The sequence below is a fragment of the Pleurodeles waltl genome, chromosome 2_1 (assembly GCF_031143425.1).
Source record: "Pleurodeles waltl isolate 20211129_DDA chromosome 2_1, aPleWal1.hap1.20221129, whole genome shotgun sequence".
Classification (NCBI taxonomy): domain Eukaryota; kingdom Metazoa; phylum Chordata; class Amphibia; order Caudata; family Salamandridae; genus Pleurodeles; species Pleurodeles waltl.
Genome location: NC_090438.1, coordinates 130,697,751 through 130,725,633, shown reverse-complemented (window position 1 = coordinate 130,725,633; position 27,883 = coordinate 130,697,751). Strand labels below are relative to the sequence as shown.

The 27,883-nt window shown below is 45.2% G+C and overlaps 2 protein-coding genes across 3 annotated transcripts in view; one reads left to right on the top strand and one right to left on the bottom strand.

Annotated features, from left to right (window-relative positions):
- Positions 1-23,916, bottom strand: part of PSMD10 (proteasome 26S subunit, non-ATPase 10) — a 45,919-nt gene extending 22,003 nt beyond the window's left edge. Inside the window, exons 1-3 of one of the 2 annotated variants that reach the window (XM_069211596.1) lie at positions 23,752-23,909; positions 20,137-20,235; positions 1,081-1,227 (exon numbers count right to left, since the gene is read on the bottom strand). In XM_069211596.1, coding sequence (XP_069067697.1) covers positions 1,081-1,227; positions 20,137-20,235; positions 23,752-23,886 — 381 coding nt within the window. In that variant the 5' untranslated portion in view covers positions 23,887-23,909. Of the gene's footprint in view, positions 1-1,080; positions 1,228-20,136; positions 20,236-23,751 lie in introns of both variants that reach the window. The other variant, XM_069211604.1, reaches the window with a different exon arrangement.
- Positions 23,917-24,570: 654 nt separating this feature from the next.
- Positions 24,571-27,883, top strand: part of ATG4A (autophagy related 4A cysteine peptidase) — a 173,170-nt gene continuing 169,857 nt past the window's right edge. The window contains exon 1 of the mRNA XM_069211583.1: positions 24,571-24,668. Coding sequence (XP_069067684.1) covers positions 24,659-24,668 — 10 coding nt within the window. The 5' untranslated portion in view covers positions 24,571-24,658. The remainder of the gene's footprint in view (positions 24,669-27,883) is intronic.

Here is a 27,883-nt window from a genome sequence, read left to right as displayed (position 1 = left end):
GACAATCAATGCCATAATTGTACAAGTTTAAGTGCCTTCTTTGGAGGAATTCCTCTTAACTCGGAGGAAGATCAAATAATGTGTTCTAGGACTAGCTCTCCCATCATCAGGATTACACACTCCTGCCAGGCCTTGCTACCTTTTATTAAGGTACTGAGCATGTTTGCAGTATCATACAATGGAGTTATTTTGGAATATCTTGGGATGGCCATTTGGAGATTCTTTACAATCGCCTTAAAAATCTTAACTATGTTTACAAGTACATTATATTGTTTTTTTCTTAAAGAACTTGGGTGATCATACTAGGAGTATGTATCCTTTAGGATTGTTCTTTCCCACCATTTCTTCACTTATGCTAAAAAATCAAAAAGAGTTTACTTGACATGATAACTTATCAGGAAATCATTAATGTGTTTGCTCAAAAACTGAAATAAGCTCTGCCCAGTGAAAAGAACACCCATAACAGCTGGACAAGAGTAACTTACTTTCCAGATAGCTGCACTCCAATCCTGGAATAAAGGGTGAAACACCACAGAAGCAATTCTAAGCACTCAACTTTCAAAAACAAACAATTCCAAAGATCAAACACGTTTAACTATTCCCACTAGTCCAGATTATCCCACTCTTTCCCCTTTACCCCACACTCCTTAATTTTACCAAAACCCATTTTTCTTAATATTCATAAATCAATCTGTGTGGGTTTTTTTTTTTTAAGTGGACTTAACTGTTGCACTTTAATACTTAAAACGATCTGTGATAATGTCATGTTATTTCATTCATATTGCCAAAATGCATAATCAAAAAGAATTGTGTCATCATATGCACGAATAGTTCTGTAAGTGACAATATGTGACCTTCATTGTCAGATCGCTCATTGCGCTAATTTGATTGCCGATACTAGGCTGAAACTGGGCGGCAACGTCCAAACTAACTCATAGGCGAACTCTTGACTGGACCCTTTGGTGCTCACTGGGATTATAAAAATATTGCATCTTCCTTCAATAAAGATTTATTTCAGCATAGTGGAAATATTTTCACTCACATAACTAGATCATGCAGAAAGCGCCACTGAGAAATTACCTCTTGCCTATTTTTAGAGGCTGCGTAATGTAGTGGGGAGCAGCCATTCTGATTCACAGCATTCACCTGGGCACCTTTTCCAATCAGGGCTTTTACAATGTCATCACGGCCTGCGGAGGCAGCGATGTGTAGAGGAGTCCAATCAGCCTGCGTGACAGAAATGGAGATCTATTAAAACAAAGTGATAAGCTAACAACACTATTTTTTTTTATCAAAGAAAACTGTGGTGCAGGACATCAACCTAATCCTAAAAACCATTATTAACAAAATGTTAGTTGCAATTAAGAGTTCTGTGAATTGTAGATATATCTCTTTGCCTGCACAGATTTGACATTCTTTGACGTCACAAAAGACTTCAGGGTTATACACGGAATTTCATAAAACCACAGAATACACACATACTTCTCTGCTGCATTTCCTCAACTGAACGGTCTCCACAACAGGCAAATCGCAAACTGGTGTAAAGTAGATCTGTGCATTTCCTCAGAAAATTATTTTTTAAAGTATTTTTCTACAGACAAAATATTCATCTCCTGGAATAACCAACTACTCTGGATCTGCCTTAGAACACAGGAGATTTCCTTTTTCTTTTCTACACTGGCAACAGGCTTAACCACATTTGTAGGACTATTTGTACCTATAGACCAGGTTGGAAAAGTATAAGCAATTGGATGTTCCAGGTATTTGGCAAGGCCAAAGTAAATCGACAGTGAGAGCGTAGTTTTGTGCAGAACTGAAGTCCATCTCGAAACATCATGATTCTGTGGAGGTGAGGCCTAATGCGATTGGGAAGCATACCTAAGCTGGAGTACTTCCAGCTGGCTACCACCAATTAAATGATCGTGGGCCTAAAGCAAGCCATGACTCTAAAAGGCTGCAACAGCAAGGCCCCCACAAAACGGTGAATATGGCTTCGAGCCACAGAAACTCATGAAATAGCAAATGATGGAGGAGTATGGTTGCCACCTTACCAAGAGAAGAACACCAGACATTTGTTGTTGCTTTAAGAGTCAGCAAAGATGCAGGCATGATAATAAATAGGGCTTTAAACATAATCCTATATATTTATTTGTAACATTACTTTTCTGCTTTTGTTTCCTTAAATTATTAGTTAAGGACGATTAATACTAACCTAGAATACATAAAAAAATGCTTTCTCTTTGTATTTGCTGTTTGAAGTATGTACAGATGAGAGGTAAAATACCGGCTTTAGGTGATTTTGTTTACTTTTGTACTGGCTGAACAACAAAAGGCCAGTGGTGCGGTTAGAAAACTGGTCAAGTGGCAATCCTATGGAGGAGCTGTGGCCTGGGCAAAAACAAAATGGTGACTACTGGCATCTGAGGGGTGCTAAAGGTCCAGGGGTACTGCTGTAGTCTGGGGGACTGCACCCCCACCAATGAACAGGAATCCTGGGGATCCCACCATCATTGTAGCCCCCAGAGCACTCATGCCGCACTGGGGGAGACAGTACAGGAAGCAGAGAGGCGAAGCAGAGAGGCGGAGCAGATAGCAAGGTAAGCAAAAGGCCCTGCCAGGTTCTGAAGAAGAAAAAAAGAAGGTCAGGGAGGTGAGCCCAAGAAACTGCCTGGAACTGAAACCTCCACCACGGCGTTCCTTGGAGGAGGCTGTGGTGCTGATGTGAGGGACAGTGTTGGAGGCGTGTGTGTGTGGCGCAGCGGCAGCTAGCAATTAAACGACAGAAAACGGATGGCAGAGCCCATCAGGTAGGGCAGGCGTTCCTGCAGCACTGCTGGAGGAAAGAGGCAGAAGCGACCAATAGCCTTGGTGAGAGGGCTACTGGTTCACCGCTCCAGTGGGCACAGAACCAGAGGCACCAGTACTGACCTGGCGCATGTAGCAAACGACAAGGGTTAGTGGAGTAACAATAGCACCTTTGATTAGGGGCCTGCCTGATTACTGAAGAATTATATGGATTGACCACGAACGAAAAAACACCTCCATAGGACTGTGCAAGTAAAAGAGTGGTAAATAGCCTGGCATTGTGGAGGGACAATGCTGGTGAGCTGTGACATAGCGAGGTCTAATGTGGGCTTCTGCAACGGCCATAATTTGAGAGGCCTGCCACATAGTGCTGGTTGTGGTGGGTGTGGAGGTTGAGGGAGCAATTGGGAAGATGACCTTGAACCACTGCAGAAAGGGTATTATTGAAGGAACTGGTGAAAGAGAACATAGCGGTGAGAGGAAGCCACCACCATCAGCCCTTTCTCTTGCCCAGGCCTTGGATGAGCAGAACTGAAGAATAAAGAGATACTAATGTCTGTGACAGGTAAGTAATAACCCTCAATGCATCGACCCCTCAGCTTGCAGTAGAGCCCCCGCAGGAGCTGTGCCGGGTGTCCTAGGTTAACCCTCCAACGGAAGCCTTGTCCCGCATTATGACTAGTGCAGTGCCTGAGAGGGATTGGAGGCGAAATTAGCTTTTACACTGGGGATACACTCTCAAAGCAGGGAAGCAACGGCCTGGTACAACTGTTGGTAATTAGTGAATTGGTCCTGACCTCACAGATACCACCACTGAGACCTACAGCGAGGGACGGAAGAACTGCAGAAGCTGGATCTACTGCTAGATATCATCATTCCAGTCTAGGAAGATGTCTCTTTATATAGTGGACCGAAACGGGGTACACTGTGATAAGAGTCCAAGCAAACCCCAGAGATATCACAGAGGCACAAATGACACCCCAAATGCTCTTTTGTGGTAGTGTGGTCGAGCAGTTAGGCATATCATACAGTGAGTGAAACATGCACTCAATAAAGAAATCCAACACCAATTTATAAAAAAATAACACATACTTTTATAAACTGTGATACCAAGATCACCGGAATAAGGGGAGTACTTTTCGAATTAAGAATTTTTAAAAGTTGACAGTGCATTTTTAAGATGCTGTAATGTTATCCTATGGAGGAAGAACAAACACTGCATACAGGTTCAGTAGACCGACTTATGGGACTAATCTCCTAGGCTTAAGGTAAATAGGGGGCAGGGTCCAAGGCCACACCAACAGGTCACCACAGGCGGTACTGGGGCAGCCGAGTGCAAGGGTGCAGTTCAGCATCGGAAGTTCCTGCCGTCAGTTTGGAATCTGGAATTTCTGCTGGACAGTACCCTGCGCGTGCCGTCAGGTGGCATCGTTAGGATACGTGTGGCGTCGTTGGAGCCGTCTGGGACATCACGGTCGCCTATAAAGGCACCACCCTGGAAAGTGTATGTCAGTTCTTTTTCCCACGAACTTCCACACCAGAAGCGCAGAGTCATGCATAGAACAGTTAGTCTGAACAAAAAACTAGGGCCCTGGAAGGGACAATCCCTGACCCTATTAAACATACCTGCAGAGCGGGGAGGCATGGGTGGGTGTAAGGAATCTGCAGCTTGATAGAGTCTCTACCAGATAATGCGTTACAGAAGGTAAGTAACTTGTTCAACCGATAGAGACTTCTAGCTGCAGATTCCTTACCTTAGAATAGATACCCAAGCAATAACCTCCTGGCAGTGGGCTGCGGATACATCTTCTCACACCAGAAAGTCCTGTAGGACCAAACAGACAAACCATCTCTCTGGACCCGACTGTCCAGGCAGTAGTGTTCTGCAAATGTGTGCAAGGATGCCCACGTTGCTGCCTGACAGATATCTAGTACTGGAACACCCCGTGGTAGCAGCTTTGCCCCTGGTAGAATGAGCCCTCAAGAGGTTGCTTCTTGGCCAATGCGTAGCAGATCTTAATGCAGAGAATGACCCCGCGCAAAATGCTTCATTTCTGCACTGCCAAACCCTTCATTGCTCCCACGTACCCCACAAAGAGTTGGTCATCCACCCAGAACTCTTTTGTGTGGTCAAGGTAGAATGACAATGCTCTTTTGGGTCCAGTCGGTGAAGCTGCTCCTCTTCCTTGGAGGGATACAGTGGAGCAAAGAAGGTGGGCAGGGTGATATTCTGACCCAGATGAAGTGGGGTCACCACACTGGGAAGGAAAGAAGCATGTGTTCTGGGAACCATCTTATCTGGGTACATGGTGAGATACGGTGGCTTAGATGAAAGAACTTGCATCTCACTCAACCTCCAGGCGGATGTTATCACCACTAAGAAGGCTGTCTTGATAGTTATGGACAATTGTTTAAGGGCTCGAAAGGAGCACACATGAGAAAAGGGAGGACCAGATTTAAGTCCCATTGAGGCATAACAAAGAGCATAGGGGGAAACATATGTACAAGCCCTTTAAGAAATCTATGTACAATACGAGGCTTGAAAAGTGAAGGCGGATCAGGCAGCCGAAGGAACGCCAAGAAGGGGGAAAAGATAGCCTTTGAGAGTACCCAAGGCAGAACCCTGCTGTGCGATAGGACACAAAGAAGGACATCAGAAAGAGGATAAATAGATCTTTCTGCACAATGCTACACCAAGCATTTGCAATGGCAGGAGTATACCGTTTGGACGTCTGGCTGCCAAAATAAACTTTACAGACTTCGGGAGGCCGGTCAAAGGCCATCACCTATCGCAGCTCAATCTCCATGCCTGAAGGCGCAGAGTTGACAGGTTGGGGTGGAGAATCTTCCCCTGCTGTTGCAACAGAAGAGCCTCCCGAAGAGGCAGTCTGATGGGTGGATCGATGCTCATTTTCAGAAGCTCAGTATACCAGACTCTCCGTGCCCAATCCGGAGCCACTAGGATTACTTTGGCCTGGTCGTTCTTGATCTTCCTGAGAACTCTGGGCAGAAGTGGTAGGGGAGGAAAAGTGTACAGGAGGACGGAACTGCACTCGCGGCGTAAAGCGTCGCGAGCGATTGCCACCCTGGAAATACTGCTGACACTGCGCTTTCTCTGCGGAGACGAACAGATCTAACCAAGGCTCTCCCCACTGCTGAAAGAGTCCTTGGGCCATCTCCAGGTGGATACACCATTCGTGATCCGCTAGGCATCGACGGCTGTGTTTGTCTGCCCGGGCTTTCAGAGAACCTGCCAGGTGTTGACCCACCAGGGCTATGCCCTGCTGTTCCAGGCATGTCCAGAGACGTAGAGCCTCTTGACAAAGGGTCCACGGCTGCTTCTTGCAGTACCACACTGCATAGTGTTGTCCATGAACATCTGCACTATCTTCCCGTTTACAAACAGGAAGAAATGTTTCAATGGCAGTCCGATCGCTCGGAGCCCCAGCAAGTTGATATGAAGTCCGGACCTCTGATCTCCACCTCTCCCAGATGCCCCCCACCCCATCCTAGAAGGGACGCATCTGCCACTACTGTGACAAATGGCTGGGGAAGGGAGAGGAATCGGCCTCTGACCCAATCGCAGTTCACTAACCACCACTGCAGGTCTTTCGCAGTTCCCTCCGAGATCTGAACCATGTCGGTAAGATTCCCCTGATGCTGTGCGCACTGGAACTTCAGGTCCCAATGCACAGCCCTCATATGACATCTGGCATGCTTGCTTAACAGGATGCTGGAGGCCATGAGGCCTGGCAGCCTCAGATTCTGTCTCACTAAAATCGAGGATAGAGACCGAAACATCGGTATTATGACCTGAATATCCTCGACTTGCTGCTCGGGAGGATAAGCCCAAAACTGCACTGTGTCCAGAACAGCTCCAATGAAAGGGAGCTCCAGAGAGGGAGTCAGGTGTGACGTTGGTACGTTTATAGTGAACCCCAGCGAATGCAGGTTTGCTGTAGTCCGAAGGTGGGTGACGAGAGCCTGGGGCGTAGGAGCCTTCAACAGCCTGTCACCGAGATGGGGGAAGACTGAAATCCCTAACCTGTGCAGATGAACTCCTACTACCGCCATCGCTTCTGTGAACACCCAAGGGGCACTGATGAGACCGAAAGTAAGCACAGTAAACTGAAAGTGCTTGTGGCCCACCTTGAACTGTAAGTAACGCCTATGGGAAGGGAGGATGGGGATGTGAAAATACGCATCCTGCAAGTCCAACGCTACCAGTCTCCTTGGTCCAGGGCAGACAAGACCTGAGCAAGAGTGAGCATCTTGAATTTCTCCTTTTCGAGGAAGAGATTGATATCCCGTAAATCCAGAACGGGGCAAAGACCCTTGTTCTTTTTGGGAATCAGAAAGTAGCAGGAATAACAACCACCACCTACCTCGGACATCAGGACACTTTCTATGGCTTCCTTGGCCAAGAGGGCCACAATTTCCTTGCTGAGCATGATTAAATGATCCTCCCTCAGCTGTACTTTTAATGGAGGCATAGAGGGAGGGAAAGACTGGAAGGTGAGGGAATAGCCCTTCTGTATGATCTGCTAGACCCATTTGTCCCGATGTTATGGACCACCAGTGAGGAAGATGAAATTGAATCCTCCCTCCAACTGGACGCGTGTGGTCTTGCAGAATCATACTAGGAAGACTTGGGCGCTGTGGAGGAGAAGGGGCTGGGTGGTGGCCGACTTCTGGCCAGATCCTCTGGGTCTGAAGATACCATGACCTCGTCTTCGCACAGAATGTTGACCCGACGGTGGACAGTACTGTTTGTGGATGGTGTGGTACCTTGCCCCTTCCGAAGCCTTCAAAGAAAGACTGCTGTGGGGAGACGCTGAGATGCCCAAGGACCTGGCTGTAGCCCAAGAATCCTTGAAGCGTTTTAGCGCCAAATCTGCCTTTTCACCAAATAGGCGCGAGCCATCAAACGGCATTTTCATACGTTTTGCCTGGACATCCCCCGAAAAGCCAGATGTACGTAGCCAGGCATGGCGACGAAGGGCCGCCGTTGATAAAAATCGCCCTACCCAGCGAGTCAGTCGCATCCAAACCACACCTTATTGTAAACTGCACTGCATCTCATCCATCTTTACCAGCTTGTGTGATAGAGTCCTGCACACCCTCTGGGACTTGGGGCAGCACCTGGGCATCTGTATCCCATAAAGTATGGGAAAAATGGCCCAATAGGCATGAGGTATTTATAGACCTCAATACCACGCTGGAGGAAAAAACATTTTCTTCCCAGGCTGGTCCAGCCTCTTGGATTCCCTATCTGGGGGAGCAGAAGGGAAGGCACCATGGGAAGTGGAGGCCTGGATCACCAACCTCTCCAGGGTGGGGTGTTGGGTGAGAAAACTAGGATCATTTGGAGCTGGGCGATGGCAGTGGCCAATTGTCCTATTTACAGGAGCCCCTGTGCTGGGTTTAGACCACGTCCCCAGCAGGACATCAATGAGGGCTTCGTTAAAGGGTAACATTGGTTCCAATGTGGAAATCCCTGGCTGAAGCACCTCAGTCAGGAGGTTAGCCCTGACGGGCACTGTAGGCAAATCCAGGTCCAAGAACTCAGCTGCCCTACGCACCCCCATAGCATACGAGGCTCCCTCCTCTGTAGCCACCGTAGGAGGTGAGAGCATGCCAGCATCTGGAGGGGTGTCCAGTCCAGTCCACTGGCTTCCCCTACTTCCTCATACCAGTCCATTTGCTCCAAATCATACTCTATAGGATCCTGAGACCATTCCCATTCCTCACCTATTCCTACTTGCTCATAATAAGACTAAGGCAATGATCTGGCCCCTGTCGGTGCCATCAAAGTCGGAATCAGCATAGTACGACGTTGTTCCGGCTCATCAGGTATGAAGATGGGGCTTGCACTACCAGTGGGCGCCGGTGGCGAGGAACGACGCTGGAGGAGGCTGACTGTGTGTACTCGGTGTCGTTCCGGATCCAGTATCGGATCAAAGGGCCCCACTGGAGCTGAGGCAGAAGCCTCGGCATGGAATCTGATGGGGCCACTACCAACCCCACAGGGCCTGAGGACGCACCAGCAGTAGCAGCCCGCTTGAATACAAGATGAATGGCCTCGTAAAACTCTTTGAGTAGAGCGGGGATCGCTTTGACTCCCAGGAAGAGGCGGGGGGGACTCAAAGTCGGCCTTGGCATCAGTTCCGTGGGACCGGGTCTGGAACGTCAACGTTCCCACGTTGCCTTGTTGGTCAATGGGCAGGGTAAAGTCATCTTGGACTTCTTCCTGTGCCTCTTCCCCAAGTACAATTCCGGATCTGCGTGGAAGTAAAAGAACTGAAGTACGTGTGCCAGGGTGGTGTTTATAGGCAACCGTGACGTCACAGACAGCTCTAACGACCGACGATGCCATGCAGATGTGAACAGCGCTACCCAACTGCGCGCGCAGCGTACTGCTCAGCAAAAATTCCAGATTCCAAGCGGACGCCAGGAAATTCTAAGGTAAGGAATCTGCAGCTGGAAGTCTCTATCAGATGGTCCATTTCTCTGTGGGGCTCGGATGCAGTAGTGTCTTCTGGCATATGGTCCAGTGCGGGAGTTGCTCACAGTTACAGGAGGGGTCCAGAGAAACAGTCTGTAGGCATGGACTGGGAGTCCAGTCCGACCAGGCCAACAAGTGGGCTCAGATCTCACATGGGGTCACCCTTGGTTCTCTTCTCCTCAGTCCTGGGCGGACGGGTGCACAGGTGTCCTGGGGCATCGGGTCCTTGACTCCTGCTCACTCACAGTTGCAGGGGGGTCTGCTGAAGTAGGCTGCAGATGCTGTTGCAAATTCCACAGAGGGCAAGCTCGGGTGGGCTTTGTCTCTGGAGGGCCTAGTAGCCACGCTGGCACCGATGGCCCACTTCAGCTCAGGCTAAGTGGCTCAGGTGCAGTGGGGCAGTCAGACGTCTGGTTTTTGGCGGCCCTGTTCCTCATAGTTCTGTCTTTGGGTGCCTGCAGATGCAATGAAGCAACACCTCTGCTCCAAGGGAGTAATTATTGGCGATTTTCAAAGCGCTGGCAGCTCTCCCTGTTTCTTGGAGGTTGCAGCGGCAGGAAAGGTCAGTTGCTCCTCAAGGGTCGGGTGCAGCAGGCAGGCTGGCAGAAATAGCACCAAATCAGGCGTGCTCCTCAGTTCTCGAGTTCAGCAGGATTCTTGTCCACTCCTTCTTTTGTGTTCAACAAAGATCTGAGGATCTGCATAGGAAGCTGGCCTGGTGTGTGCCAATGGTACTTGCACCTTATACCAGGTCCAAGTATCCCCTCTTAGTGAAGTGTCTAGAAGCCAGGCTCTCTAGAGGTAGCTGTGGATGAGCAGCCAAGGTTTATCTAGGAGACATGCAAAGCTCATGCAAAACCACTGTAGTTACACAACACTTACACACATGAAGGAAAACACTCAGTTGTACAAAAATAAAGGTACTTTATTTTTGAAACGCAATACCACAAAATACTAGAAGGGCAACCCACCAACAAGGAAGTAAGTAATACACTAATAAACAGTAATAGGCATAGGAAAGGTTAGAAAACAGTGCAAATGTAGATATACAATAGTGACCTTAGGGGGAGCCCAAACCATATACTAAAAAAATGGAATGCGAACACAGGATTCCCATTTAGGTAAGTTGAATGTGTAGATGGGAGCTTGGAGTACCAGAAAACCACAGAGGTAACACAGTACCCCCCAGCGACCAGAAAAGCAGGGTTAATCACTGGAATTTCCCCAAACCACACAACGAAAAGAAAAAGAAGACACCCAGACAAGACTGCAAGACACCAGCAGTGGATTGTTGGAGAAGAAGACCTGTGGAGAGAGGGGACCAATTTCAAAAGTCACAGTGGAGTCCAGGATGAGTAGGAGCTACTACCCACCTAGCTGTACGTACAAGAGTTGGCCGACGGTGAGGAAGAACAGGTCAGTACTGCAGCCCTTGAGCCGGAGAACAGTTCCTGATGGATGCAGAAGATGTCCCACGCTGGAGTGAATTATGCAGATGGGTGCAGGAATTCCAACAACAACTCTTGGCAAAGGCAAACTCGTAATTAGTGGAAAAGTGGTGCAGCAAGGCCCATGAGGACTCAGCCCAGGAGGGGGAGTCACAGGGGACCCTCAGCGACACAGAGCCCCCACAGAAGCAGAGGCAAGGTGCATTGGGGTACTGTCCTGAGTGGGAAGGCAAGGGCTTTCCTCCACCAAACTTGGACAGCTGGCAGAGAGGACCAAGAGGACTACTCCCCACCACCACCAATGATGCAGGATCCATGTAGCTCAAGATGAGGGAAGATCCACGCAGCCAGTCATCGTTGCAGCAGGTGCCTGCGGATGTAGGGGAGTGACTCCTTCACTCAAAGGGAGATTCCCTCTTTCTTCTAGTGCAAACTGAAGACACGCCACCCTGAGTGGATTCACAGTCGGTGGAAATGTTGCAGTTGCTGGCAGGAGCCCTGGAAACAATGTTGCAGAAGCAGTTTGTTGGGTCCTGGAGGTTCCAGTCGCAGTTCCAGAAGACAGAAATCGAAGTAGAGGTTGAAGCGGAGTTCTGCTGGAATCTTGCAAGCTGAATCTGAGGACCCACCCAAGAGAGAGACCCTAAATATCCCTGAAAGGGGGGATTGGTCACCTAGCCAGGTAAGCACCTATCCGGAGGGGGCTCTGATGTCACCTGCTTAGCTTGGCCACTCAGATGCTCCTAGAGTTCCCTGCCAACCTTGGAAACAAGATGGCAGAAAAAATGGACCCTCTGGAGGAGCTCTGAGCACCACCCCTGGGGTGGTGATGGACAGGGGAGTGGTCCCTCCCCTTTCCATTGTCCAGTTTCGCACAAGAGTCCCTGAACCAGTGTGGACTGGTTTATGCACGGAGGGCACCAAATGTGCCCTTCAAACCATACCAGTTGCTTGGGGAGGCTACCCCTCCCAAGCCAGTCACGCCCATTTCCAAAGGGAGAGAGTGTTACCTTCCTCTCCCAAAGGAAATCCTTTGTTTTGTCTTCCTGGGCTTGATTAGATCAAGCAGCAGGAGGGCAGAAACCTGTCTGAGGAGTGGCAGCAGCTTGGGCTTCCTAGAAAACCCTGTAAGACTGGTGGTAGCAATAATGGGGGTCCTCTAAGGAGCCCCCCAAAGTGCATGGAATCATACTTCCAATACTGGCAACAGTATTGAGGTATAATTCTGACATGTTTGATACCAATCATTATGTAGCTGGACATAGGTAGTGACCTATGTCCAGTACATGGGTAAAATGGCGTCCCCGCAGTCACGAAGGCCAGGAAAATGGAACTGGAGTTTGTGGGGGCACCTGTGCTAGTGCAGGGGTGCCCTCACACCCAGGTACCTGCACCCTACCCTCTGGGCTGACAGGGGCTACCATAGGGGTGACTTAAAGTGACTTGGTGCAGTGAGCTATAGTGACAATGGGTGCATGCACCTGTTTCACACAGACTGCAATGGCAGGCCTGCAGAACCTTTTGCATGGGCTCCCTATGGGTGGCAAAATAACTTCTGCAGCTCATAGGAATACCCTGGTACCCCTATGCCCTGGGTACCACATATTAGGGACTTACAAGGGGGGGGGGGGCAGTATGCCAAATGTGGGAAGACAAAGGTACAGTTACCAACATTTAGCATAACCACAGAGAGCATAACCACTGGGTTCCTGCGTAGCAGGATCCCAGTGGACACAGTCAAACACACTGACAACAGGCAGAACATGAGGGTAACCATGCCAAGAAAGAGGGCACTTCCCTACAATCTGGTATCGAGGGGGGTCTCCTAAACAGGGGGTGTTAAGGGGAGTGAAGAGCAGTAGCCAAAGGGCTACCTACCCTTGGGGGTCACTACACCCTCTAAATGACCGCTTCCTTTGGGGAGTGGGCATCCACCTGTCCCAGAATTCGTAATTCCACCACACACAAGGTGGAAGAATTCCTGAGGCTGGGTTCATTCCAGGCTGGCCACCTAGGGGTGTGTCCAGCCTCGAAAGTCAACACGCCACCTGCATAGCTAATTGTTCTGCCTGTTGAGGTGCCAGGTGGGCCCTGGGGCACCAGGGGTCAGCATCCTCCTCTGAGGAAAGCTGGTTCTGCATACCAAGGGCAGTGGGCTCCTCTGATGCTCCCTGCCTTGGAATGCAGTCACCCTGTGGGAGGGGTGTGTAACACCCTTGCCCAAGTAGGCTTTGTTTCTGACCTCCAGAGAGCAAAGGCTCTCTCCCATGGCAGTCAGATTCTCGTCTGTTCGTGGCAGACTGGTTAGAACTAGTCAGTGAGCTCACCAGCTGTCAGTAGCTTTGCAGGGGCACCTCTAAGATGCCCTCGGTCAGCAAGGACTTTTTAATATGAGATGTTTGGTACCAAACATCCCTATTTTCAGTGAAGCCATCATGTAGTTGGGGAACTCGTACTGACCAGTGTCCAGCAAATGTACTTAAAATGACTTCCCTCTTCATTTACTATGTCTAAGAATCTTCAAATACACAGCAGGCACACATGTAATACAATGCACCCTGCCTTAGGGCTGAAAGGCCTGCTGTAGGGGTGACTTACAAATATTATATACGGCGTTTAGGGGACATGGCACACAGTCTGCGTGTCATGCCCTATTTTCACCATTATGGAGCACCTTGTCACGCAGCCTGCAACAGCAGTCTGGCACAAGGTTAGTGGTGGATCCCTCAGTGGCACAAGTTGTGCTGCAGCTCTGAGGGCCCCTCTTCAGTACCCATGTCCCAGGTACCAGAGGTACCATTTATTAGGGACTTGCAGAGGTGCTAAAGGGCCTGGCCTCTTGGGGATCAAGTGACCAGGTGTCTTATTTTGGGGAACGAACCCTAGCACTGAGGACCTTGTTAGCAGGAACCCAGTGCACTTCAGTCAGAGTTGTATCAAAAACCAGTTTAAAAAGGGGGGGGGAGGCTAATGCAACCTGAACCCAGCTTCCTACACACAGGAGATGTGCTAGACACTAAAACAGACACAGGGGTGGATGTTAACATACTTTACAATATCCAACAAAAAATGGCAGAATGCATCAGTAAAATGGAAATGGAAGTTGCAGAAATCAAGACCATCACAGAGCATCTTAGAAAGCAGATGGACGGTCCAACTGAACGGGTTTGATATCTGGAGGGCAAGCAGCTAAAATAATATTAGACTTGTATGGTTGTACAATCAAGTTGAAGGTAAATGCATGGTCACATACTTGAAGAGCCGGTTCAGGAAACGGGTGGCCTCAGCAGCCTGTCACGCTTCTTTGCCTTGGAATGTGCCCATCGGGACCAGCTAGACTACCAGCACCAGGAGCACCTAGTAGGCCAGTGATTGCAAGGTTACAGCACTGCAGGTATTCAGACCAAAACCTGCAACTGGCACATGAATGTGAAGGCAAAAATCTAAAAGTATTAATATTTCCACATGTTACTGTTGCTTTACAACAGCACACTGCCTCTTCCACAGAGGCGAAGCGTAGACTCTGGTAAATGAGGGTTATGTACACATTACTATCCCTCGTTCTTCAATCCTCCTTATTCAGCTTCATCGTCTACCTCATATTTCCACCTTTTCCTTCATCTCCCTCTGTCGTTTTCAAGGGGTGAGAGAGATAGAAGATCCCACTGGGTCTATTTGTTATTTCCAGTCCTCCTGATGATATACATTTTTTGTAGCAAACTACCTCTGGCCTTCCTGACTTTCAAGCAGATTGATAAATATAGATGATTTGCTCAGATTTCTCTTAATTATCAAGTAATTTTAAAAATTCAGGAGATCAATCTAATCCTTCTCCATGGACAGTTTATTTTGCCTTTAGGCTTTTGTTATTTTCTGTCTCCTTCCAAATCCTCCATGCAAGTGAAGCTGCAGAAGAAATCAAGCTTTTGATCAATTTCCATCATTTTAAGAACTGTTGAAAATCATTTCTTTTTTTAATTCTGACTCAGTTCATGTGCTGTCTGTGAGACAATTTGTTAGCCTACAGTATACCCACTGTTTACAAATGGTTGGCTTCATTATTACTCTTGTTTGCTAGCTTCCTATTAATCCCTGTGTAGGCGTTCCTTCCTCTTCTTCCGTCTGTCCAACCCCTGAGGCATGGATGCATTATTGTGTTCTTCCACTGCTTGCTTTTATCAGGTGTTACTTTTTTTCATTATCCTTAAGCCCTCTACAAGAGTGCATACATTTTCCAGCTCTCTCCTCCCCCACATCGGTCTAAGTTTCTAATTGGCCTGTGTGCTTCTCCACCACACCTTCTATGTTGCCGTCTTGTCCTTGTGCTTTCGCTGCACCAGCTGCATGTTGTTTTCTTATGTCCTTCTAACCCAATCATCTATGCCCCCCTCCTTGTTATTCTTCCACCCTACCTGCACCACCTGATTTGTTTCTGTCTCTCGTCCCCCATGTGGGTTCCTCCCCATGAAGCTTCTCCCCCGTCCTGTTTTCTCCACCACTTTTTTTTAAAGAAAGGCAGCTGCATCAATTTATAGGTGCCCGTGCCTACAAATAGATGCATCCGGATGTGTGAAGCTTTGTTTTCTGTTTCTTAATTCTTTGGTCATGCAGCACAGCAACTGGGATCCTGTGCCCCATGACAAAAACCACTGACAAAGCCAATAGTTCTTAAAAGCAAGATCTACTGGCCCAGGTGTTTGATACTGGTGTCCATGAGTTTCTACTATGGTGTTTTATAAAAAAATGTATTTAGTCAAGTTAATTTTTCTTCAAAACACGCGAGTGGTGTTCAAACAACTTGGTAATCACAAAGTTGGAATGCCATCTAAAGCATATAGTACACAAGCAGAAAAGGTCTCATCTCATCCAAATCCTGGAAAGACTGCAGCAGTATTGACCACTTAACAAAATGCCTATAGAGACTGTAGTTCAGTCTCCAGAGTGGAATCTATGATGAATAGGGGACATTGCAGTACATCTTCAAAAGTCTTAGTATGGCCTGCTAAAAACAACACCATCAGGCTACATTAATCTCTGACAGAATTATGTGGCAAACCCAGCACAGTTGGAGATGTGTAATATAAACTATCATTTGTCATGTAAAAGTGAATAGTTAAGTACCTCTCTATATGAAATGGCATAATGAATTTAGATATACCATCAGACGATGCGGTATGAAAGTCCAAAGTTAACACATTTCTGTAAATGTCAAAGAATGTTAACTATCCTTTCCAACAATCATTGAAGACTATGTAGATACCAAAATCACTGCATTAGCAATTACCAAATCACCAGCCCTTAAAATTAATATCAAGTTATGGGATCAAACTATTTAGGAGATCATAAGAACATTATATCTCTTAAAATCTATCCATCCCACCAAAACATGCCTTATATTTACTGGGTTCTTCTACATTTAATCTGTTATGGTGCTACTGCACCAAACATGATCAGTGCCCTTAAACATATTCAAAAACAGGAATCATAAGATACACTGACACATGATGGTAACACACTCAATGAACATATAGTGATTTGTTGATGGATTAGTTATCTTAAGCTAGTAAAGCAACAATCGGAAGAGATGAGTTTGTAGAAGAATTCTGAAGGCAAGAAAATAAGGGTTGGTTCTAATGCTTCTTAACAATCTGCCATTACAGATATACTTAAGTGATGGCTGTGTATGCCAGGAAGAAGATTTTTTGATTCTGCTTTTCAACAGACAGCTAATGTATATATTTTCGTATTGGTGAGATGAGGTCATATTTTTTGTAGAAGACAATAAATTGGCTGTGGAGAACTGCATGCAGCAGACCCAGTCAGCTTTATAGTAAACCTGCTAATGCTGAGGTCGAGCCAAGAGGTCACGCGTAGTTATGTTTTTCAAATACGTAAAGTCTCACCAGCTGAGAACTAAATAAGTGCAGAATGTCATTATTTGCTATTAGCGTGTAGCATATTTCTTTTGCCAAGCTACACCAACCATTTTTTAACCAATTTTATTGATTTTGAGATTAACAAACAGATGTATGTTAAGCACATGAGGAGATGAAGGACAGTATCACTTTATCTGTTCCCATAGGGTCCAGACATCATGAAGAAATAAAACATATACTACAGGAGACAGTGGTGCAAAACACTGCAGGCATAAACTTTAAAACAGTCACAACTGGCAGGTCATGTCAAGCAAAGTTAAACTTAATAGTAGAGAAATTATAACTATGTACAACAACCCATGCTAGCGAGTCCCACAAATACTCTTTCTTGTCCTAATTAGTGAAGCAAAATGTGTGTATAGCCAGGTTTCAGGCATGGTTTCCTGTAAATAGAAGAAAGGGGACTTGGAATCCGGACAGAGGACACGGTGGGGGTGTGTTCATAAAACATATAGGAATATGGTGGCCGTCCCATACTTTGAACAGTCCTGAGACGTCAGGACCCCTCTGAGAATGCCTGCAGCTCAGTAAGGAGTGTGTCCCACTCCAGTGCAATGGGAACCCTGCTCAAGCCCCGGACTTCTTCCCTACAGAGGGCAAACGGTTCGGCTTTGCCCCATTTCGGGGTGGCCGCATACCAGTACTGCAATTCTAGCAAGCTAGACTTCTTCCACTCCATTGTGACAGTTCTCCGAGCTATCAGCAATGCCAAGATTATAAAACGATTGATGGCACCCCCACCCTCCTACACTTGTACAACCCCAACAGGCTAGCTTCCATTGTGCACATGTTCTCCTGTCCCATGATGGTTGCCAGAACATCTGTGACCTTCCTACTTATAGACATTGCCTCTGGGGAAGTCCAAAACATATGGGCCATGTCAGCATTTCGAGTACCACATCTGGGACAATTCGAGGCAGTGCCATATATTTTGTGCAGGCACGCGTGAAGTATGATCTGTAGAGTATGTTGTGCTGAATATCTTGGAATTTCGCATTGCGAGGAAGCTTGCGTGGTTATAGTAGGATTTTATCCCTTTCTTTTTGTGGTGGAGCATGACCGATAGCCTGTATGATCAGGTCCTATGGGTTTTTTGAGATGTATGCTAACGCGCAGGTGAACCATGTGATCAGACAGTGGTCGTTTTCCATAATGTGAAATAGAAGTAGTAGGGGATGCGTGCCCGGCTTAGTATCCATGATGAGCCTGTTGTGCCGTAGTTCAGCGAATAATGTGTGGTAGGCTAGAAAGGGGACCAGGGTCATTTATGATGCTACACCATCACGGGCATGATTTATAATTGCCTGAACACTGTATCTATTGTACTTATAATATCAAATAAAACATTTATTTGGTACTTGAAAAACGATGCCTTTAAAAAAAAAAAGTTAAACTGCACGCAACAAATTTCAATGCCACCCCAAGATGTACTGTGTAGGGTAGGCTGAGGAAGGAACTTCACAAATTAAATAAATAATATGCTCATGTTATGAAGATATAAAATTGCTGTCCTGGTAGATAAAAAGGGATCAATGTGGTGTTGTCCTTTTGCTGTGTCGCACTAATACGCAGACCAGGTTACAAGGAAAGTGCGGGTTAAGTAACTCCATAGAGGGTCTTAAAATGTTAAATCACTCATGTACAAACGTATGGATGCAGCGTGCAAAATACAGTAGCAGTTTGAAAGCTTTAAAGGGAGAGTGGTGATTAGGACAAAGGATTGTAATCTTTAAAATGCCCAATTTTGTGCAGCCTGCATTTCATTTTGAAATATCTCAGTGGATTTGAAAGGGTGAAAAAGTAAGCCATTAAATTAGTTCACCTACTTTTAATTGCACCACTTTATACCACACGTCTGCCATCTATTATTGCATTTTATAGTTCTCAATTTCCTGCCTATTGAGGAATGGAAGACTAATGCAGTCTTCCTAGAGTTATTAAGAAAGCACTTGACTGGACAAATGGCCTTACAAGGAAGAAGATTGTACAGGAGTTTGAATACCACAAAGTACACAAATGGGTCACATTATACTTAGAGGAATCTTTCTATATAACAATGCAACTGATCGAATGCAGTGTCACAATGAAGTCTAGAAGGATGGTGGCCATTTTTAATGTCATAGTGAACGATGGCTTTTTACTCTGTGTACGAGCTGCACAAAATGGTGCTCTCACTTGTGTCTGAGCTAGTGCTCACCCCAGTCACCACTGCCAGCTGCTGTTGAAATCAAAGTTCTCTCCATTGCTTTGAAAAGCAGTGCCTTCACATGAGTGTGCATTTGTCTGGCACAGCTTGTGTAATCTTCCAGGGAACTAGACACTGGAGGTGCTCCATGCTGTAACTGAGTTTTGTCAAGATTAGAGCTGAGCTCGAATGTGAGTTATACATCTAAAGTGTACTCCCTTTCTGAGTCAGAGTAGTTGCCATCCTCACAAGGCCAGGCAATATGGTGACTGAGGGTGATGGCAACGCGATTCTAGATTAGGGGCACTAGCTTATTTACCTGTATCGCTGCCTACTGGCGTGCCTTATTTAAAAATCCATCCAGTCCCCATAAATAGGGTACCTTTATGTTGTGTGTGTGCGTGGCATGTCAGTGACATCTGGTCAAATCAGAGTTCCACTTGAATGAGGCGGTGCTCTATATTGTGCTTCAGCTGTCCTCCTCTGATACTAGTGTACCTGGTGGGTGTAGATTTCCAGACCAATCTATTTGTCCAGTGTAGGTTACCTTGCCAAGGCTCACTCATCGCCCTTCTGGTGAATTGTGCTCATCGCCTTTCGTAAAAGAAACAAATAAGAACCGTAGTCTGAGGCCAACACACTCTACAAATCAGAACTGGTCTGACTGCGCACTTTTGGCTCAGAAACCCACAAAACATGGCCAGCAACTAAGACGAAATGTTCCCCCAGGAGTGATGAAGCACAAAAACTTTTGATGCAACAAACTATCTGACTGGCTTCTGATATTGTAGAAGGATAGTGTGTCAATTCAACTTTTTATTGTTCCAAAAGCAATATAATGTATCCCATTGAGTAGCGTGATAATGACAACTATAAGTCAAGAACCTAGGAACAAATCAGTATGTATCAAGCACCATAAAACAGTTATTTCTAATATGAGGTTAACACAAAAACAGAAATAATTCACACGTAATCAGAAAAAGAGCCATTCGTAATACATTTGGAGATTAAGATATCTGCAAGACGAAGTAAACAGCAGATGCGCATCACTCAGCCAGAAACAGCATATATAGACATTTCAAAAGTTTGGCTACGTGCCTTGACTATAAGTATTGCAACGCACTATTATTCAATGACAAAGTGTACCATCCATCGATAAAACAAATGAGCGAGAATATAAAAATTAAAGAGAGTTATAGTAAAGAACAAGCGTGGTGATTAAGCTTTTGCAACATGGTAGGTAAGAAACAAACTTACATCATCTTTATCATTCACAGGTACACCCAATCCCAACAGAAAATCAACAATATCTGTATGTCCAGCAGAGCATGCCCAGTGAAGCGCAGTTCGTTTATCCTGCAGTGAGGAAGAGACAAGAGTAAGCCTCGTCACTGTGCGCTAAATGCAGGCATAAAAACAGACAAAATGTTTGATGCAAAAAATTGTTGACATAAAAAAATTAACATCAAGTAAAACAGTGATTCCAAGATCTTCGGCCACTCAAAGTAAAACAACTCTTGGGTCACATTTTGGGTCAGCAGTAACGAACAGTCAGAATTCTATCAATTTTAAAGCAATGTATTTTTGTTAAGTCTGGCACATAATCTATTAATATATATTCTCTGCTTTGCTGAGAAGGAAAGCTGCCATGCTTGTTGCCCTGCTGCCTGCTGTCCCCTGACTCGGCTAGAAGGACTCTGCCTTCCCACAAGTGCTCTCCAAGGGCTTGGATTGAGCTTGCCTCCTTTTCTGAAGTCTCAGGGCCACAAAGTCTCCACCAAAGAGAAGAAAGCCCCAGTGCATTGGAAAAATCCAAGCAATGCCTGCAGAAATCGATGCAATGCCTGCCTCGTGGCTGAAACATTGCTGCACCCCCTAACGGATTGACTCATCGCCTGCTCCTCCCCACTGGCGTGTCAAGGATTTTCACTGCATCGTCCCTGAGCATCAATATATCCCCACATCGCAGTGAGTATCCAATGCTGCGCTGCTGGAAATCGATGTATCATCTTGCAGTGTGGAAAAAAACGACACGTCGCCTGTGCTGTGGCAGAAAATACAACGCAGTGCCTTATTATTCAACGCATCTCCTCTCCTGCGGCCCCGTGAGTCGTAATTTTTGATGCATCTCAGGTACTGTGTGTTACGTGGATATAACCACTGATTCTTAAAGATTGAGACTCATTTAAACTTTTAAAAAGTGATATCTCGAATTGTGCATATTGGATTTGTCATTTTTATCTCATTTTATTCAGATAAATATTATCTATTTTCCTAAACTAGTGTGGAGTACTTTTTGTTGTGTTTGTACTATGTTGCTGTATGAGTTATTGCACAAATACTTTACACATTGCCTTCTAAGTTAAGCATGCCTGCTCTGTGCCAAGCTACCAGAGGGTGAGCACCGCATAATTTGAATTGTATTGTGACTTACCCTGACTAGGATTGTGGTCCCTACTTGGACAAGGGCTTACACCTCTACCAACTAGAGACCCAATTCCTAACACAGTCATAGCGTAATAAGGATGTTACGTTGGCCTGACTCATGGTCATAACTGCAATAAGGAGAGATTAATAAAACATATACAACCATCATGTAAACCCAATAAAAACCTTTATCAGAAATAAACTTTTAGCATTAGACTGTACAAAACAACCCCTAGAGGGCACCGAAACAAAAATAGCAATTGGATGAAACATGGTCATGCAACCATACAGTCAGTCACTAGGGGTAATAACCACATGAAAACAGAATGGCAGAAAGCAATTCAGTGTAAACTCTTAAAACACAAACTACTCACAGTTGTAAAACAAAAATTCCAGCCGTGAGACAACTTAAAAAGACATTGAATGGTGGGAGGGGTTATGTGGGAACCCAGAGCTGATATTGAAAGAAAGAGAACATCATGCTGAACGGTTTGGTGGTTGTCTCATTGTACTGGGACCACCACAGGATGAGCTATGAGCAAAAATGTTTTTTAAAAGTAATGCCCTGCAAAGCACTATGGAGTGAGTTTCCCTGAATGCAGTGAATATTGTAGTATCGGGTCTCACGCTATGCAAGGAGAGCCGCTTTGAGGATTTCTGTGTGTTTCTCTATTGAAACAGCTGCAGTTCATATATTTTTCAACTGCTAAACCTGGGAAGAATTTAGGAATGTTGCAGACTAAAAAAAAGCCAGCCTCACATATTTAATGAAAATTGGTGCGACCATACAAACATTAAGTCACATATTACAAGTCTGTCATAGCACTGAATACTGACAAAGCAAATGCAGATGCAGAACTTCCACCCAGATGCAAACAATAGTGATCCATAAATGTGCTGGGGCAGCCCAAGTTGCAGTGTTACAAATATCTTTCACACGAGCACCTTTAAAAGATGCCCAAGAAGTTGACATACCTCTAGTGGTCTGCCTTGTACTTGAGACACCAATTATTTTCCCTTTGACTCATAAGCTATAAAAACTCTGCTTTATCCACTTACTCATAGTGAAAAAAGAAGGATTCAAACCACTCAGTGCTAAACCAAACATAATAAATCGTTTATCAACCTTCATAAATTCTGCACTCGTTATGTCAGCGCTTCAAAGGAAGGCGCAGGACTGATCATGAATAGAGTGGATCTGAGAATTATGCCAGGTGAGTAGTGGTTTTATTAATGATCTTGGCATTAAATCTGTATATTATCTATTGCAGTAAAGGAATCTGAGCTTTACCAGTTATGCGAGGTCATGACACTCATAGCTATGAGCTGTGCAGTATGTGCTTTTAATTGCAATTGTATTTATATAGTGCTTACTACACCTGGAAGTGTTGAAGGGACAGCCATGTAAAAAAAATTGCATTACGTACACTCTAGGTCAGTGGTTCCCAACCTGTGGTCCGGGGACCTCTGGGGGTCCGCAAAGCCTTCTCAGGGGTCCGCGAGAGCCTAGAAAATTAAAAAATATTAATAAATATTGACAAATTAGGTCCCCAACTTCCAGTAATGACTCAGGCGGGGGTCCCCGGATTCCCATGATGATTCAGTGGGGGTCCCTGGGTTCCATTAATGTTAAGGTGGGGGTCCACAGAAATCAAAAGGTTGGGAACCACTGCTCTAGGTGTTACTAAGATCTATATTTTGGAAGCACCATTTTATCTTAAACATTTTGCACATTTTGTAGCAGGTGGTCATATACTGTGTGTAATGCAAATTTAAAATAATGAATTACATATTCACAGTGCTTTCTGTCACAGGCTGTGACCTTGTAGCGCTAAAAATACAAAAGTCTCTTCTCCACTGCACCAACCAAGACTTAATTCTGTGCCTCTCTAGTTACACACAGACCTCTGCAGTGCATGAACTAATAGAGGTTTCATAATGTACTATAGTTCATTTCACAACAAGTAACAACTTGTATTTATTCATTTTTGAGGAAAGCTGCATGTTATTTTATATGAAGCTACCCGACGGTGAAAGACCAAAAAAGCTTACAGAATGTTTTTTTGTTGCCACATCGTGGACCCCACCCCCACTGCAGGCAGCATCACAGTTCTCATATATATATATATTTGTTTTAATACACTTCGACCACTGGTGACAGCAGTTATGGAACACTAAGACTTTCTCTGGCTGGTAACATGGTAGCCCACCTGTAGATGGTTAAATGAGAAGTGGCGGATTCATGGAAACGTGACATTTCTGAAGACTTCAACACTGCAGAACTGATCCCTGGGTATCCTTCTCTCCAGTGGTACTTAGTGACAGGCCTAAAAAAAAACATTTTTGGACAGGAACATGATGCCCCTCTAGATTTTCAAAAACTAACTATTTCTAATCACTTTTCTCCCCAGGATCCGGCCCTTGCACAAAACAGAGACCTCTTACCTGGTCCGTTTTGGTCGCAAGAGATTTGTCTTCAAGGACCCTGGCCTTCAATTCGTCCAGCTGGCCCTTGTAGGCCAAGTCACAAACCAGTACATCAGACACCGACCCCTCCATGCCTGCACCATCAGCACCCATGCAGTAGCAGAATAGGACAGTAACATCCAATGAGAAGAGAGCGTTACATGCAATCGTGAACACTAACAACGGACTAACAGATTCCCCCCTCCCCGAAGCCAAAAGCACCAGCCATCTTGAAAATCATACTTTAGTTACGCACAACAGAGAGAGAGAGAGAGAGAGAGAGTGTGTGTGTGTGTGTGCCAGTGAGAACCAAAAAAAGGTAAATTATTGTGAAATCGATTACATTAAAGAAAGCAAACTTCATATTTGATCGCTGAATATTTGGCGAATTTGTGTTGAGTAGACGATATCTGCATGAATATTTTTCAAACCTCGTTTAAATACACGTCAGAATCCCCTTAAATTCATCTCATTAGTTCTAAAGCCCGTCTTTTGTGTCTAGCCGTGAACTTTAGGGGCAATGGCTGTGTTTAAGTCGGGACGAGCAACCAATCAAAAAATTGGGATGCTTCCTTCCAGGTTGCCAATCAGAAGTCATTTTCCTTGTTTGTGTCATAGCGCCCGGTGCCTTTCTCTTCTTCCTGGGAAATGTAGTTACATACAACAGAAATGTAGCTTGTAATTATTTCGGCACATCGTGCCTAGGTCAGAAGGACATGTTTTCTGGCATATAATTCTCCATCCTCTCTTCTGAACAAGGGAGAGGTAGGACCATAACACAGCGAGTGTTTACTGATCTCAACCTTCTCCAAAAAGAACTACAACTCCCAGAAGGACTCGAGCGCTGTTGTTGTGCTACCGTTTAAAAGCCCGTGACAGCTGGAGAATGGAGGCAGGTAAGCTCTCTCCCTAAAAAAAGAGGTTTCGGTGGGGTGATGCTTTGTTGGGTTGGTAAACTATGGCAGACATCAATGAGTTCAGGTGGAGCTGTGCGTTTCTTGTTACAGGATATATTTGGGTGTGTCGGTATAGGATTGTGCAAAACCTAGAATTCACTGTGAAGGACTGCGTGTGTTTACGTTGATGGACACTGAGAGCCGCATAATAAGTGTGATTGCTCAATTTCACCTTCGCGTTTTGGGGATAGATCATCATGAGAGACCAGTGTGCCCTTGTCTATGTTGCTGTCTTTCTGACTCTGCATCTCCCAGAATTCGTTGTGCACTGGAGACGTCACACTTTGATTTGGAGTGATAAGCTATCTCCATGTCACCAAAGTAAAATGCTCAAGTCCTAATCTGTTTGCTTACTAGTCATTGTTTTGAGGTGTATTCGGTTGACTCAATTGAGATGACCTAGGACTGCAACTTCCAGAATGCAAATATTTAGCCGCAACATTAAGACTGAAGCACATCGTCATTATTGGCAAGGAGTCAACACGTGTCTTTGCACTCTTAGTTCCACCCCACACTCAGGAAAAAATGGAGCCCATACCCAACTACTTTTCATGCCTCTGTTTTTCGCACATTCTTTGTCTGTCCGGAGAGAACAGGCAGTGCTGGCATAATACTTACAATACTTAAGTTTTACAAACATTGGAGTTGCCGGCGAACATTTCCCCGGCGTTGACTTATTTCAAGTCATTCCGACTGCCAGTTTGCCTTCGCGACCGTAATTTTGACGGCACCGCGACCCCCGTCAGCACACCAGATCTAGAGGACACCTTTTGAATTTCGCCTCTGGGTGTCCAGGGTTCCTCACTTAACAAGGCAGCGTTCTCCCTTGTAGTCCTGATGAGGCCCATATTGATGGGCCGAAACGCGTCGACACTCTTTGGATCTTTGCGAGGTTGGGTATAAAGCATAGTTGACCCTCCAGAGCCATACCATGGATTGCAAAGAGCCCTGAGAAGTAATTGACAGGGTCTTTGCAAGTGCTTGTTCATAATTCCACAACCATCGCAGTCAAGTGGATTACGACTATAACTGTTCATAGTAACCACTTCAACCTCTTTCAGAGGAGAATAACACGGGACAATTTGTGTACAATGAATTTCCTATTTTTATGCTTTGCGATTTTCCGATGTTTTGTAATGTTTGTACTTTGTTCTTGAACAATGTAGATATTTCCTTCTCTTGTCCTTTCGTCTAGCTTCAAAACGCTTGAATAAATGTAAAGAAATTAGACTTCCAAAGGAATACTGAGAACTTCTTTTGACATTAATAGGAATAAGAATCAGTCCCGACCTATTGACCATTTTCTTTGATGTTCGGCATAATACTTAGAGCCAAGGTTTCACACGTGCCTCTCAATCGGCAACAGAGCCCAAGAAACCAAAACATTGAATTCTCTGGTCATATGGAGAAATATGTTAAGTAGCCCCATATAGGCAAAACATCACTTTTGTAGGCTTGTGTTTTCCTTCAACAAGTTGGTTATTTTTGGGAGTTGCGTTGCTTTTTGATCTAACCCACCCAATAATAGTGAGTTGTTAAAAAAGACAGGGTTTGGAAACGTGGTGTTCTGCTGACTCAGCGCAATCTTGTTAACTATTCGTAGTTGCACTCTCACCCACCCTTCTATTCTTTGGGGTAAGCACGTCATCAGTAGATTGCAGGTTGTCAGGTTTGATTGACCCACCCAGAATAGATTCTTGATTTGTGTTTCCCTGGCTGTAGTTCTGACTACTCATTTATTACTGTAGGACTAAGTGTAACCTAATTCAAAGTAAAGCAGCCTGGTTGAGATACTTGCATTTTATGTGGAAGAGCTTATGCCAGGATACTTATAGGTAAATCTCATTACCCCTAGTCCAGAATATCCTCTTCACAGGCATTGCTTTTGAGATGATCTGTACCTCAACCAGGTCAAGAAAACAGGAGGTGCTGGGGTGACCCCACTCTCCCTGGGATTTTATAACTTCCCCCTTACACAGAACACTTCTTGACTACCCAAGCCTCGTGAAGGCCACCTGTTGCTGTGGGTAGGGTGGATCATAATTACTTTGATGAGGACATTAGGGACTAAAGATAATGAGATTTACTTGTAAGTAGCCAGGCATGATCCCTATATCCTCTTGCCACTCATTTCTTTTGAGGCTTGCCTAAGCAAAAGCTGGCCTTCACGACCAAACAACTCTTAATATAATATTGAAGCACATTATACCGTCATGCTCAGTACATTTTAATCTGTGTAACAACAGAAGCATTCCGTTTATGCAGAAAATACTGCATTCAACACATTTTACCCCAAATGATTTACCCTCTATAGCTCTCTCAATATGATATTGCTTCACAGGAGTTTGAGCTGAGACCAGAGTAGCTGCTGTACAAATCTCTGACAGGGGAACTCCCTGTGCTTCAGCCCAAGAGGCTGCCATCAATCTAGTGGATCTACATTGTATTCATCAGTTAGAGAAATATTAGATTAAAGCATATGCCAATACAGTAATAGATCTAATCCATCTGCTTAAAGTAACATTAGAAACTTTGTGCCCCAGATCCACCAAATATAACAAAAAATGTTCAGACTTCTGTGAAGTTGGTAAAAGGCACCAAAACTGATGCTGAGATGATAAATTCTTTATGTATAAGAATTCAGTTATGTGCGCCTACCACAACAGCAGCTTCTTACTCCTCCATTTCCCAGCTTCTCCAACTAACCAAGTCAACATTCTAGTGATGATGCACTGGTTATAGAACAGTGTGTGCATTATCACATAGTTACAGTATTCACATAGTTACCGAAAACTTGCGACAACCGTGTTACAAGATACCACATTACCTTTCTCACCAAGTACAACCCCAAACATAAAATTATGGACTTTTAAAAAAACTTATTGACAAGTAGACTTTGCTGTCTTCACTAAGAAAGGGAACTTGAGCTAAATAACGAAGTACTGTTCTAGTCATAGTCTTGTAGCCTTCTGTTTAGATCCTCTACTGGATTTATTTCTGAGGAATTATCCTCTCTTTGCTCGACAGGATAGTACTTAGCCACTCTGTTGAGATTCCAGATTCTGTGGTCACATGTCTTTACTGCATTTTTGTACACTTTTTTTTTTTACTTGGAAAGACCTGCTGAGTTTTGAAGCTTTCCCTCCTTCCTTGGG